This window comes from Danio rerio, chromosome 11 (assembly GCF_049306965.1).
Source record: "Danio rerio strain Tuebingen ecotype United States chromosome 11, GRCz12tu, whole genome shotgun sequence".
In the NCBI taxonomy this organism is placed as follows: Eukaryota; Metazoa; Chordata; class Actinopteri; order Cypriniformes; family Danionidae; genus Danio; species Danio rerio.
In genome coordinates this window covers 17,961,617-17,975,857 of record NC_133186.1, presented here as the reverse complement: position 1 = coordinate 17,975,857, position 14,241 = coordinate 17,961,617, and the positions used below count along the sequence as shown (strand labels likewise).

Genomic DNA, 14,241 nt, shown 5'->3' with positions numbered 1-14,241 from the left:
CACCTGTCAGTCAGCACGTAACTCTCAAAGGGTCAAACAGAAAGCGCACAGCACGGTTACAGAAAATTTTGCGCTGTTATAATTCACTTACCTTTTGGCTAACAGTTACTGTTTCACACTGAGGTAACTGAGGCTTAATGCCTGTGCTGCAAACCACAAATCAAGTAAACATTAAACAAATAAACAACTTATTTCTCTCAAGAAAACCAAACTCGTTTGATTTAAGGGAGTTGAAAATTCTTCAGAAACACCATCATGTCAACATTGCAGTGAAAAAACGTGACAACTTTCCTTACTCTGCAGAGGAGTCGGGACATCTGGTGAACGCCCATCCCTCTCTGCGCAGCCACATTAACAGTGTGAGCAAAGCATCGTATATGCGGTGAAAATCCGGCCGCTTTGACAGCATTGGCAATGTTTCTGTCGTTGTCTGTTGTCAAGCGGGGTTACGTTGGTTTTGTTTTTGATATTCCTGACACATTCAGATGGTCCCTTACTAAGAGCTCTGTGCGAGCTCTCCCGGCTAAACGCATATTGCGAGGGCTTAAACGCAGCAATGCAAAAATTTTGCTACTTGGAACAAAACACATTTTGCATTCTCATAAACTTATTAACACAATCTTGGTTAAACATTGTTTTATTTCAAAAGACTTGCAATAAATGTATTTAAATACATAACTAGCTTATCTGGTAACATACAGTAGCTTCATATTCTATGAAAAACCATATCAGTAAACATGAAAAATTAAGTGCAGTCATTTACAGAAGTATTGTATTAAACTGAATCTGCTTGCATCTAATAGACAACTGAATCTGAGACAGTCAAAGGTTATGTGCTCTCTGTACAAACATTTCAATGTGTAGCACTGTGGTTACTGATAAAATGAGTACACAAATATGAAATAAAATCACCAGTGGGTGGCAGCAAATCTTAATGTGTCCCATTTTCCAAAATTAACACAATCTGATATTTTTTATGATATAATTTTGTGTTGACAAAATAAAGCAAAACATAAGAAAAATCTTTTTAAAATGTGCTTAATAGTGTTTTGTAATATGTACTGAATTGTTGTATAAAATATTTAATCACCACATGCATATGAAACAATCCCAACTGCAAATAGGCTAGATATTTATTATCTTATAAAATATGTATAGATATAATAGGTATCTAAAAGTTTCAATAGCATCGTTGTTAATACATTTGGTTAACACTTTATAATAACTACATACTATGAATCACTTATTCATCATGTATAAGCAAATAGTTAATTCATTATTTAAGCATGAACTCTGCATTAATAGACATTGGTATGCAGTTTATAACTACATCTACAAATGCTGTATTCTTGACTTGACTGTGTTTTCACACTTTGATAATGATTCATTTTTCATTAATAATTAATTATTGCATTTTTACAAACTTGTTTAAGAATATCTTGTGTTTAAATCATTCATAATGCATAAGTAAATGATTAATGAACTATTCAAACTAACATTTTTGTATTACTATTTCACCATTATTTAATCAGGAAGTCTCATTGAGATTTAAAATCTCTTTTACAAGAGAGACCTGGTCAAGATCACAGCCATACAGTAAAACAGTTTTAAAATACATGAACACCACATAACATTTCAACAGTCCTCTCAACAAAAACAATCACATGCTTCCAATACCACTCTCTAAAATATATTTTAAAGTCATCGAAAGACACACTTTTATTTAGTTTTACATCTTTTGACAAATTATTCCATGCCCAAGGTGCACAATAAGAAAATGCAGTTTTTCCCAGCTCTGTACAACATCGGGGTATATTAAAAAGCAGACACTTGCAAGAGCATAGATCATAATTTGCCTGAACTAAGACAAAGATAAGCTGGAAATTTACCTAACATAGCTTTATAGATAAAAATGTACTAGTGCTGTTTTCTGAGTACAGCTAGTGATGTTCATCCAACCATCTCATATAAAATGCAGTGATGAGTATGGCATTTTACATTTGTAATATAGCGTAGTGAAGCATGATATACTGAATCAAGTCTTGCTAGAATAAAAGGTGCCACATATATGTATAATACACTCATCGACCACTTTGAGTATACCTTACTAGTACCAGGTTGGACCCTCTTTTGCCCTCAGACTGCCTTAGTCCTTTGTGGCATAGATTCAACAAAGTACTGGAAATATTCCTCAGAGATTTTGGTCCGTATTGACATGACAGCATTATGCAGTTGCTGCAGATTTGTTGATGGCACATCCATGATGCTAATCTCACGTTCAATCACATCCCAGAAGTGCTCTATTGGATTAAGCTTTGGTGATTGTGTAGGCCATTTGAGTACAGTGAACTCTTGTCATGTTCAAAAAACCACCTTGAGATGATTCACGCTTTTACAAAGCGTATTATCCTGCTGGAAGTAGCCATCGGAAGACGGGTACACTGTGGTCATAAAGGGGTGGACATGGTCAGCAACAATACTCAGGTAGGCTGTTGCAATGACACCATGCTCAATTGGTACTAATGTGCTCAAAGTTTGCCACAAATATATTCCTCACATCATTACACCACCAGCCTGAACCTTTAATACAAGGCAGGATTGATCTATGCTTTCATGTTGCTTACATCAAATTCTGACCCTACCATCTGAATGTCGCAGCAGAAGTCAAGACTCATCAGACCAGGCAACATTTTTCCAATCCTTCTTTTGTCTAATTTTGGTGAGATTGTGTGCATTCTAGCCGCAGTTTTCTGTTCTTAGCTGACAGGAGTGGCACCTGCTGTGGTCTTCTGCTGTTGTAGCCCATCTGCCTCTAGGTTCGACATGTTGTGCATTCAGAGATGCTCTTCTGCATACCTCGGTTTTAACAAGTGGTTATTTGAGTTGCTCTTGCCTTTCTATCAGCTCAAACCAGTCTGGCCATTCTCTGGTATCAACAAGGCATTTGTACCCACAGAACTGCCGCTGAAGGGATATTTTCTCTATTTCAGACTATTCTTTGTAAACCCTAGAGATGGTTGTGCATGAAAATCCCAATAGATCAGCAGTTTCTCAAATACTCAAACCAGCCTGTCTGGCACCAATAACCATGCCACTCTCACAGTCACTTAAATCAACTTTCTTCTCTATTCTGATGCTCTGTTTGAACTGCAGCAGATCGTGTTGACCATGTCTACATGCCTAAATGCATTACGTTGCTGCTAAGTGATTGGCTGAATAAAGATTTGCGTTAATGAGCAGTTTGACAGGTATACCTAATAAAGTAACTGGTGAGTGTATATTACCATAATCAAGCACAGATAAAAATAAAAAAAGCTTTTGCAAGTTACTTTTTAGCAGTATAAAAGTAAAATTAGATTTATTTCTAAAATAAAAGCCAAGCTTCAGTTTCAGCTTCCTTATCAGAGTAGCAATGTGTACGTAAATAAAAGCTTATCATCAATACAGATACCGAAGTACATGTAAGAAGGTACTCTTTCAGTTGGTTTTCCATGAGATGTAAAAATACTAAGATTATCAAATACTTGTGCCTGAGCTTTTGAAGAAAACATAACCTGTGTTTTCTGTGAATTAAGTAATCATGTAGTAAATGTCAATTCAGCATTTGAACTTTGAGTGGGTAAAAGACTTCTGGTGGTTAAAGTCTGCAATGAAAATGACTAAAGCATTCACCATAAAGTCTTTGGGACGAAGTTTTGGAGGAAACAGTGTTTGCCACTGAATCTACACATTTTAAGCACGAGATGTTCTAACATTATCGAATCGTTATAAAGCGGTCAGTTGTGCGACTGACACTGCGTTTACCATCCCTGAAGAGCATGCATTTACCGAGATGAAACTAATATTGCAGCTCATGAAAAGACCGTTATTGCTATTAAGATGACGTATGCAAATAACAAGTTTTATATCAATATCATCTGTGCAATATCAGACACCACCAGTGAGAACACGGGACAATCATTATTGTTAAATCTCATTCACGTCAAGCAGTGTGTGCAGGGCCGGTGAGTGCATGCAGATTTTTGTTTATTTGTTAGTTTTAATTAGAGTTGATTTCAAATGCAATAAATCTGATAATAATAAATGGTCTGTGCGGCTAAATTTTGTCTGGTGCGCCTAAAGTTTTGAAGTTAGGAGCATTGGTGCTACCAAGAAAAAAAGGTTAATTTCGAGCCCTGTACAATGTAAAAGTTGTTCTGTGGTTAATTCATAACAAAAGAGTCTGACAGTGAAGAGCCAAATGTTACGTCTGAGAAACCTAATGTCTCAGAACTGCAATTTATTCAAAAATGCTGCTTAACTACTAAGGCTTCTTGGCGAAATAATGGATTCACCCATTTGCTATTTTATAACTTGTTTTCTCTCTCCAACATAGGTGCCAATGATCCTAGTTGGCAATAAGTGTGATCTGGAGGATGAAAGAGTTGTGGGGAAAGAACAGGGGCAAAATCTAGCCCGTCAGTGGAACAACTGTGCCTTTTTAGAGTCTTCAGCCAAATCAAAAATCAATGTCCTTGATGTAAGCATGTAATAATGTCTGTTTGCTTGATGCTCTCAATTCAAAACATGTTCCAGTCATTTGTCATGTTCATATTGTGTTCTTTGTTAAAATTTTCACACACATTGCAGATCTTCTATGACTTGGTCAGACAAATTAACAGGAAAACACCAGTGGAAAAGAAGAAAGCAAAAAAGAAGTCTAATTGTGTTCTCCTGTAGTGCTGGCGTCTGCTCTGAGTAAGGTCTGACTTGTTTTTTTAGCCAGCATTTAATTACTATGTACAGTCTCAACTCCCGCCTACATTATGGACTGCTGGATTGCACAGATCAAATAATTTGATCATTAATCAGAAATTGTAAAGCTAATGTTGCTACTTTAAAGGGGCGGTCCTATGTGTATTTTTAAGGCTCAGCTACATTTATAAAATGCAAAGCAATGTGTGCTCATGCTTCATTACTAAAAAAAATCACGTTATTTGTTTATATATCTTACTTTGATTATATACATCTACTCGGCTAACATGAAAACGAAAGTCATATTTCCTAATTCTTTAAAAGGTCCGCCCTCTAGAGGCTCTGATTGGTCAGATAACATAATCTGCTTTGATTTGCGGATTGGCTCCATGTCACAAGGAATAGTTTCATGACTTTAATAGCACGCACTGTGCCTCTTCTCTGTAAATAATGTCAATCAGTTTAGCTGTTAGCCGTATCAGTTTGAGCCTGAATCAGACAGAAAATGAAGAGGACAAAGCTGAACTTCTAAATGCCTGGGGCTTCATTTACAAAGACTTGCGTCAAATTCATACTAAAACATTGCGTACGGAGAAATCTGTAAATGTGTGTACGCAGTAAAATGTTCAGATGTATGCAAGCATATTCTCTTTGTACATCTGAATTAACATGAAACCGAGCGCACAAGCGCAAAACCCCTCCCTGCCTCCTCCCCTTTATAAATATGGTAGTAAATCTACTTTGAAAAAAACGAACAAAAAAGCAATTGCAAAAGCAAGCAAAAAGAGAAACTTCACAGAATGTGAATTGGAGGTGCTCCTGTCGAAGGCAGCCTGGAGAACAACTGTTATTTGCAAGTTTGTCCTCTAGAACTAATAACAAAAGAAAAAAAGAAGATTGGGAGAGTTTAGCTCAAGCGGTTAACGCAGTGGGGTCTGAACATCACACTTTGAATGAATTAAAAAAAGAAATGGTTCAATGTAAAGGTGCAGGTTAAAAGGAGAACAGCGGCACACCATCAAAGTGTGGATTGAAGAGGCAGGGGATGCTGAACACCCTTTGAGGAGAGAATTGCCTCAATTGTGGGTGACACTTTACTGTCTGGAATAGTATGCGTGTCTCTGGGAGAAACAGATGTATTAGAGGAACACTTTGTTAAGGCAGTATAGCAGCGCCACCGGCATTTCAGCTGCCCAATCGCCAGGTCTACAACTGACCGAGTGCCTGCCACCTTGGAGCCTCATCCCAACCATGCTGTTTGTGAGGATGTATTAATCATGGGTTAACCAAGGCCACCTTGCTACAATATTTGTTAATGCGCATTTGAGCATTGCATATTATTTGCACAGTTATTGAATGAAAAAGTTTCCTATAAGGGCTGGTGTGGGACAAAAAAATCAGCCCTGGCATTTTGGGACAGAGTGGCCCTCTACATCAATCAAAATGCTCCCCATCTGTGCACGCTCTTGAATATGTTTACCAACTCCCATTTTATAAAAGCACAAAAGCCCTATATAGGAAATAATAAGAGGTTATAAAATAAAAACTTAAAAAATGTAATTTATTATTAAAATAAAATTATAATCTACACTGGAGGTCCATCTTGTGTGTCCCGGTGTGTTTTGAGGAAACCTGTTAAATAATGAACTTAACAAAAACTGCCTGCTGATGCACACGGTTAATGTTGATTTAATAAAATAAAGATAAATAATAAAAGCAATGTGTCATAGACCCTTAAAAAATGTTTAACTCCACAATGAAGCATCAAACATAGATTAAAGATTGTACATAGTCAATCTAATGAACTTAAACAATTAAAAAATGGCAAGAAATATTTGTTTGGGCAGAACTACAAAACTAAATGTAAAATAGAATTAGTTTTGCTTTAATTGCACACTAGTTTGGTCATGTATAAATATCAATATAACTATAAGCCTACATCATGCTGATGATTAAAAGCAAAATCCATGATATCCCATGCGATTGTCTTCTGAGTGAGTGCATCTTAAAATACATGACTGACACTCCTTATAGAGCTTGAGAAGCATACATTGTTTTTAATTAGACAATCTGCTAAGTGTTTCATAGGCTGATCAGATCATAAGACGATGATCAGCCCGGCCCAAAAAGTACATCAGCCCAGCAGGAAACTGCCTGGTCTGCCAGATGGCCAGTCCGCCCCTGTTTCTGATGCCTTTATCACAATGTGCGTGCAGTCGATCGCTCGATTGCATTGGGAAAACTAGCGATCGCTGCAAATTGTGCTTTAATGTTTGGCTGGTCAACTGCATGGTATGGAAAACCTATATACCTTCTAGACATGCATATGTCTGTAAGTCCCATACAGCTGGCATTGTACGGCTTAAAGATATTTTGTAGTGTGCAATTTAACATAATTGCCTCTAGGAGTCGCCAATGAAAAAAAAAACCACGCACAAGACATACACGTACACCAGACATAAAGTTGGCGTGGACCAACGCACATTCTCACGTCAATTTCATCGTGAGTAAATCCAAACGTGAGCATGCAATCTGGCGTACGCAAAGTTTTTGTGCTTACGCAGCGTTGATATATGAGGCCCCTGATCTCTAAAATATAATCTGACAAGTGTCTTTCATGTATTTTTGGGTTATAAATCAATAAAATGTTCACATCATTTGCGATTTTGTTATTTGAGACATAGAACGCACGGAAATCGGCTGCATATAGAGATATTGAACTGGGAGAGATTCTGGAAGCTGAATTTGCAGCATTTGGTCTGCATTTTAGCTTTCTCTGCTATAACATTATAGCGCGTCTGACCATGCCCCTTTGCTGCAAAATGTTAAATATTTGTTTTGCTGAAGATGCAAGAAATGTTTAAAATATTATTTACATGATATGCAAGAGTTACTTGATTTGAGATGCTTATATTTTCTACTTTTAATATGAAAAACATTGAAAATAATAAATTTTCTTTCCAAAAGTGCCTGTTATTTATTTTGACTTTTTCATAAGAAAAGTTAATTTTAGGCAATGTGCGTTTTAAAGCAGCCACACTGAGCAGCTAAGAGCTGTGGCCAGAGGCGCTGTAACGTTACAGCAGAGGGAGAAATGCCATCCTGCTTTTTCCACAGAGCTTCTCTGTTTCTGTATTTGGGCTTCCAAATGACATGACAAAACACAGAAGTGCTTACAGTTATTTATATATATAATATTTATTATGTTCCAGAGAATTATACAATACATAGCAAGCATGATTTGACAACGCAGCTTCCAGAATCTCTCCCAGTTCAGTGCTGGATTCGGCTAAAATCTCCTCAAAGATGGAGCAAGGAGACGCTGTGAACACCTGTAAGTGTTTTTATTTGTTAAAATTGATCATGACATGTACAGTGTCTAGCCTTAACGGTATGTTGTAACAAAGATGTAAACAACGGGAAATAATGTTCGCCACCGCCAACGATTTAGCTACAAATCCATATTTATCAGTCAAACTGCTATAAACACACATACACATACACTCTTGACCAGCACATGCGTCTCTTTGTGTGAGACTTCAGTGCTTCTCTACACAGGCAGCTTTTTCATGCATTTTACATCTCAGACAAAGTCACAAAAGAAATGTGAACGATTCATGTTACTTACACAGGCATATTCCAGATATGCGTGAAAGACGTCGTGTAACGCGTTGATTTAAAAAAAAAAAAAATACAGCAATGCTCTCCCAACTGGAGTGTAACAGCAAAAAATAATCAATCAAGGCTCACACAGGTCTCATCCCACATCTTGTGCTTTATTCTGTAACCAGCGTCACCACAGAAAATAACCTAATCCGACCATGAGATAAAAAGAAAAATAAACATCGCTCCCGCTCACATGCGCATCTGGGGCCTGTTTCAGTAAGGAGGTTCAAACAACTCTGAGTTTAAACTTGGACTCTGAGTTGATTTACTGAGAGATTAAAAACTCTGAGTTTTTGGTTTCAGAATAGCTGATCTGAGCTGGGTCAATCAACTTTGAGTAGACCAACTCAGAGTTAAGCGCGCACACCGTGACTATAAAAAGGCATTATCAATGGAGCGCAGATATTATGAGTGACTATGGCAACATCTTAAAAAAAGAGATCACCATTTCTTTCTCCAGCTGAACTTGATCTGTTCATGCAAAGTTATAGCAAATATGAGTGTATATACTTAAGAAGCAACAGTTAAACAGAGACAGGTTAGCCTGGGAAAACAGCTGCTCAAGTTAATGAGTAATTTTTTATTTAAATTATTTAAACATTTAAGTATAATAAAATAAGTAATATAATGTGTGACATTTATACTTTTTTCTAAACTTATACACATTTATCAGTTTTAATAGATTCAACAGTGCACTTGTGTGTCTGCCTTTTTATTGATCAAGTGATAGAGGTTGATATAAGATTAAGAACCTAAGCAGTGCTAAAAATAATTTTAAGACATAATAATAATCCCAATAATCTAGTAACAGTACATGTCGAAGGTTAAGCTAAATTTTTATGGAAAAAAGGACAAGCCTTGTACGTGACTTTGTTCTGTGTGTGACAAAAATGTAGGCAATAGCTATGTTTCCATCAAAATACAGGCTTACATAAATTTGTGCAAAACTGGAATAACGCCTAAAAGATGCGAATAAAGCAGTGTTTTTATCCAACGAGTCAAAGAGAACACAATCGTCACTTCCTGATTAACTTGCGCCAAATATCAACAGTAAAGAATTTACTGCGGTAGAAGAAGCTGCATTAATGATTTTTTATTTAATACTTGCGCCTCAGAAGACACAATGAACACGTGGGGGCGTTTGAAGCCAGGCGTGGAGATCTTGACACGCTCCAGACGCTTGGAGGTAATTAATGATATACACTAATACTGAAACAGTTAAGGCATTTTAGAATGACTAAAACAACATTTAAGATGTTCTACTGTGTGCTCAGCCTGCTGGTTTGTCCATTTACACACATTTTCATCATCATCTCTAACAAACTTTTTTTTAATGTACATACTGTAATTTGTTAAGTGCACTTCGTAGTTTATGCACATTTTTTCTTATCAAATAAAAGTTTAGCCTACTCAGTTATGCATATGTTTTATTATGCATATTTTCAAAAGTTATGTGAATCATGACGTTTCCATCAATCGTTTTTATGGGCATCTCCAAAATGAGCTCTATAATAGGTGTGTGGAAATGTAAGGCTCAGGCAAGAAATACGCTTCATTTTTAAAAAAGGGGAGGAGACCGACAGAAACTCAGAGTTTAGAGAATAAAACTTGCTCCGGACCAGGTTAGATTCACAGAGTAAGTTACCACAGTAACTGACTCTGAGTTTAAGTTACCTTTCTTTTAGAAACAGGCTTGACTTACCCTGATTTCTTGAGTTTAACAAACCTGCCATTTTGAAACCGAAAACCCAGAGTTTCTCTCATTTCAGGGTTAAAATACTCTGAGTTTTCACTTAACCTCCTTTCTGAAACAGGCCCCTCGTGTTACAGATAGTTCATAGTGTACACACACACACACACACATATGCACACACAGGCACACAAACACACAAACACTCTTAAAGGAGCCGCATCCAATTTTCACTCGTTACAGACACTGTTGACTGACTTACTTGGTGTTTATACAAAGCGCGCATGCTTGTCCAGGCATGACATTGAGCCGATCCACGAATCACAGCACATTATGACCATGACCAATCGCTTGAGGGCGGGCCTTTCAGAGGAACTAGGAAGTATTACAGTCGTTTTTATGTTAGCTGAGTAGCTGTGTATAATCAAAGTGAGATTTATGAAAAAATAACTCTCTTCCTTCAAGTGAAACATGAGCACACATTGCTTTGCATCTTATTAACACAACCAAGCCTTAAAATTACATTCTAGACCACCCCTTTAATTTCAGTTGTTCGACATTGTTGTTTAATAAATAATCAGAGATCGTAGATGGTGTGTTTCCTTCAGTTATTTTAAAGTCAGTTAATGCACCCTTCATTCAAAAATATCTCACTTCTAATATGAGCGTATTTACTCTACAAAACCTGTCTGTGAGCTATGAGGGCAAAAAATAAATAATTTTATTAATCGTAGTGAGTTAAAATTTTTCTATCAAAAAAGATTATTTTTATGCCAAATCGCTAAGCGATAGCGCATAACTTTTAATTTTTTTTTTTTTTTTGTAGTCCTTAAACTTTGTTCGCTGTAGGTATTGCGAAGCTAACTGTGTAAAAGCCAATGTCTCCCTTTGCTTTGAATTTATTGCATTTAGAGATGTTGTTTATGTTCACACAGCTACATTACGCATGAAGTAGTTTCAAATATGATATCGTAGTGGACCACCCCTTTAATATAGTGCTCATGAGATTACAACATTGTATGCTGCAGTTTTGGTTTACTGATCGTTGCACAGAAATTTAGAATTACACCACTTTGCAGTACATGAAATATTTTGTCATATTTTGTAATGTATTATAAGTCTTTATAATACTTGTAAAGACTTATAATACTTATAATATTTTATAAAACTTTCTTAAAATTTACCCTCTTTGTAAACTTTTGACAGTTTATAATAGCTGTTTGGCATTTCTTGTTTTGCCCACTTTTAACAATTATAAACCACATAAAACAGAAACATTTTGATGTTCCGATAGTGATTCCTATATAGAAGAATCCCTTCCTGCCCTGCATTTGAATTTTGCTCGTCATCAATGACGTCATGTGAAAACAACCTAGAGTATAGGGTCTCACAATGTGAACCAAGCCATTCCTCTAAACAACAAATTGTTTAACAAGCTTTTCCACTAGTTGGCAGCAGTTACTTAGACTACAGCAGTTGAGACATCTTCACTTGACCCTATGTTTTACTTGTGAAAATGTGCCATTATTACTTTATATTTATTGCATTTGTTTTCTTTGGCAGAATGCTGTAATGAAGATATGTCAGCTTGTTTGGATCATGCCAGCATTCCCATCCTCAGAGAGTGACTCAGTGGAACAGCTGACTCAAAGGAGCACTGGACATGGGAAACGAGATCACCAGTCACAGCTCTCTTTATTTCCTGTTCCTGTAGACAAGCAATTTCATTAGAATTGGGAACATCTTGATGCTTCCCTGAGCTTCTGGACTTTTTACTTCAATGACTGTGTGGATGATGAAGAAATTGCACATCAAATTAACATAGTTATGAAGATCCATAAAGCACACATTTTCATTTACTTTGTGATTCTTCATCTGGTTTTTGTTTTGTTTTACTTTTAAGATGGCAATAATTGAAGTCTTTCAAGGAGATGAATCAGAATTTTCACCACATTTTTATTCCTTTAAACTGTGCTTTTCAACGACCTTATCACCTGTTGAAAATGCAAAATTAGACATCAAATTAATGGTGTTTGTTTGCACAGTACTGTGTTTAAGGACATGGAATAAGACAGTGTTCAATTTCCAGTTATCAGCGAGCAACATGGCCATCTTTGTAAATGTAAATGATGTCAAATTCAAAGTTTCCTCTTAGAAGTTGTTGTTCTATTCTTGATACAATGTGTACATTTCTATAGATGACAAACATGTATTTAAATAGTGCTTTGCTGACAACTTTGTACACACTCGCCAGAAAGTGCTGACCCCATAACCAATGTAACATTGAAATCAGTCACTCAAATCATGTAAATGCCATCCTGTTTTGTAAGTAAACAGGCCTTTTATATGACATGCAAAATATGGGGTAAGGAAAGAAATCAGTTTGTCTATCTTGACTGAAATATATTGTACAAACCAACTAGTGCATCTTATGTTTATTGGTCAAAAGATGTTCTGCTTTTAAGATTATTAAATTTTAGTATCTTTTCATTATTTTGGCCATTTTGCATTGTATTGGTTTATCTGCTTTTTCTCTTTCTCCACTGGTATAATGTTTGTAAAAGTTTTTTTTAGGGGTCTTCGTTATCATCATCATCACAGCAGATGACCTGCTTAATTTTGGATGTCTTTCAGGGATGTTATTGTAGGCCTACTTAGGCTACTGTGTATATACCAATGATATTGTGTAGTCCTATAATGTGACACAGCCGCTGACAATATGCAAGATAATGAAATCGCATTAAATGCGTGTGCTGCTGTGCGCACTTTACATGATAAATACAACTGGAGGACGCACATTTGTTGTTATTCTCTGCATGTCATCTGTCTTTATGTTGACAATTAATTCAGTGCTACATCTGAGCACCTCAAACTTAATACCTGAAAGTTTCTTAAGTTTAGATATTACAAACTTTTAAGAGCATATTTTATAATTACTTATAACCTAAAACAGGGACTAAGCCGAAGAAAAGTAAAAGTGATAAATTTTTATTAGCGATGTTTGATATTTTTTTCAGGATGGAATTTTAAAGTATATTAGGCTACTCAATTCAACTGGACTTAATATTATTATAGTTCGAATTGTTGACTGACAAGGCATTATTGGGGACTACAGTCTGGGAGAACAAACTGCCTGGCGGTTACCAGGACTACATCAAGGAAAACTGAGCGTGGCTGAATACTCCGTTCAGTTCTAAACATTGAATGCAGAGTGTCAGTGGAATTTGGTTGCCCAGTATGATGCTTTTCTTCACAGGTTAGCAAACCATATCAAGGACGAGATCTTCACTGTGGATCTTCACTCGTGTAATTCGATAAATTAATTGTGTTGGCCATGCGAGTCGACTCCCGCTTTTGTCAGAGGCATCTGAATAACTCAAACCGTAAGGGAAACCCAACTGATGATGTCACTCGGGATTCCAGCGGTGGAGAAGGAGCAGATGCAGATGAGTCGTGCCAGACTGTTCAGAGCAGAAAAAGATTGCCGTTTTAATTTGGTTCTCTGTTTCTACTGTGGATGTGCTGGACACAAAGTGCTGCATTGTCCAGTAAAAGAGTCATCTTGGCAGTATGTAAGGGGTTACTGTCGGGCGGGGCAAGGTTGAGACCTCTTTTGCTGCTACCTTCCAGGGAGTGAAATTGGAATTTTTGGGGGAGAGTTTTCAGACACAAGCACTCATTGATTCTAGATCTGAGGAGAACTTCATTGACTCCATGCTAGTGTGACGCGAGGGAATATGGGGGGAGAGAAGGGATTAACAAATCATTCACAAAGCAAATCAGACTACGCCACCTGAGAAGTTTTCTCCCAGGAAATAGAAACTGGCTCAAACATTACTCTTAGGCCACACAGGTTCAGTTCACATATGAATAGGCAAGAAACGCGAGTATAGTATAAAAGTACAAAATTTATTTTCAGAATTTGTGGCAGATTAAAATAGTCACATAAAATTTTCTGAACATTCTGCCAGCACCCCCCTCCAATGTAAATAAAGAATTAATAAATAAAAAAATAAAGAAAATAAATTTATAGAAAACAACAACAAAAACAAGTTATTACAAAGTAAATATGAAAATGTAATTAACCGGAGAAAAAAATTGAATAAAAAAACTTACAGGGCTGAGGTCACACATAGGAGGGATCACCAGTG

General features: G+C 36.6%; 1 protein-coding gene across 6 annotated transcripts in view; it reads left to right on the top strand.

Annotated features, from left to right (window-relative positions):
* rap1ab (RAP1A, member of RAS oncogene family b) overlaps positions 1–12,583 on the top strand; it is a 41,489-nt gene extending 28,906 nt beyond the window's left edge. For 2 of the 6 annotated variants that reach the window (XR_012386744.1, XR_012386745.1), the window contains 4 exons: positions 4,376–4,519; positions 4,630–4,737; positions 7,947–8,068; positions 11,654–12,583. Coding sequence is in view for 4 of the 6 variants with exons in the window: in NM_001243179.1 (NP_001230108.1) it covers positions 4,376–4,519; positions 4,630–4,719 (234 nt within the window). In the remaining 2 variants the exon portion in view is untranslated. Of the gene's footprint in view, positions 1–4,375; positions 4,520–4,629; positions 4,743–7,946; positions 8,069–11,653 lie in introns of all 6 variants that reach the window. The other 4 variants (NM_001243179.1, NM_213405.2, XM_021479590.2 and 1 more) reach the window with 2 other exon arrangements.
* The last annotated feature ends 1,658 nt before the right edge of the window (positions 12,584–14,241 follow it).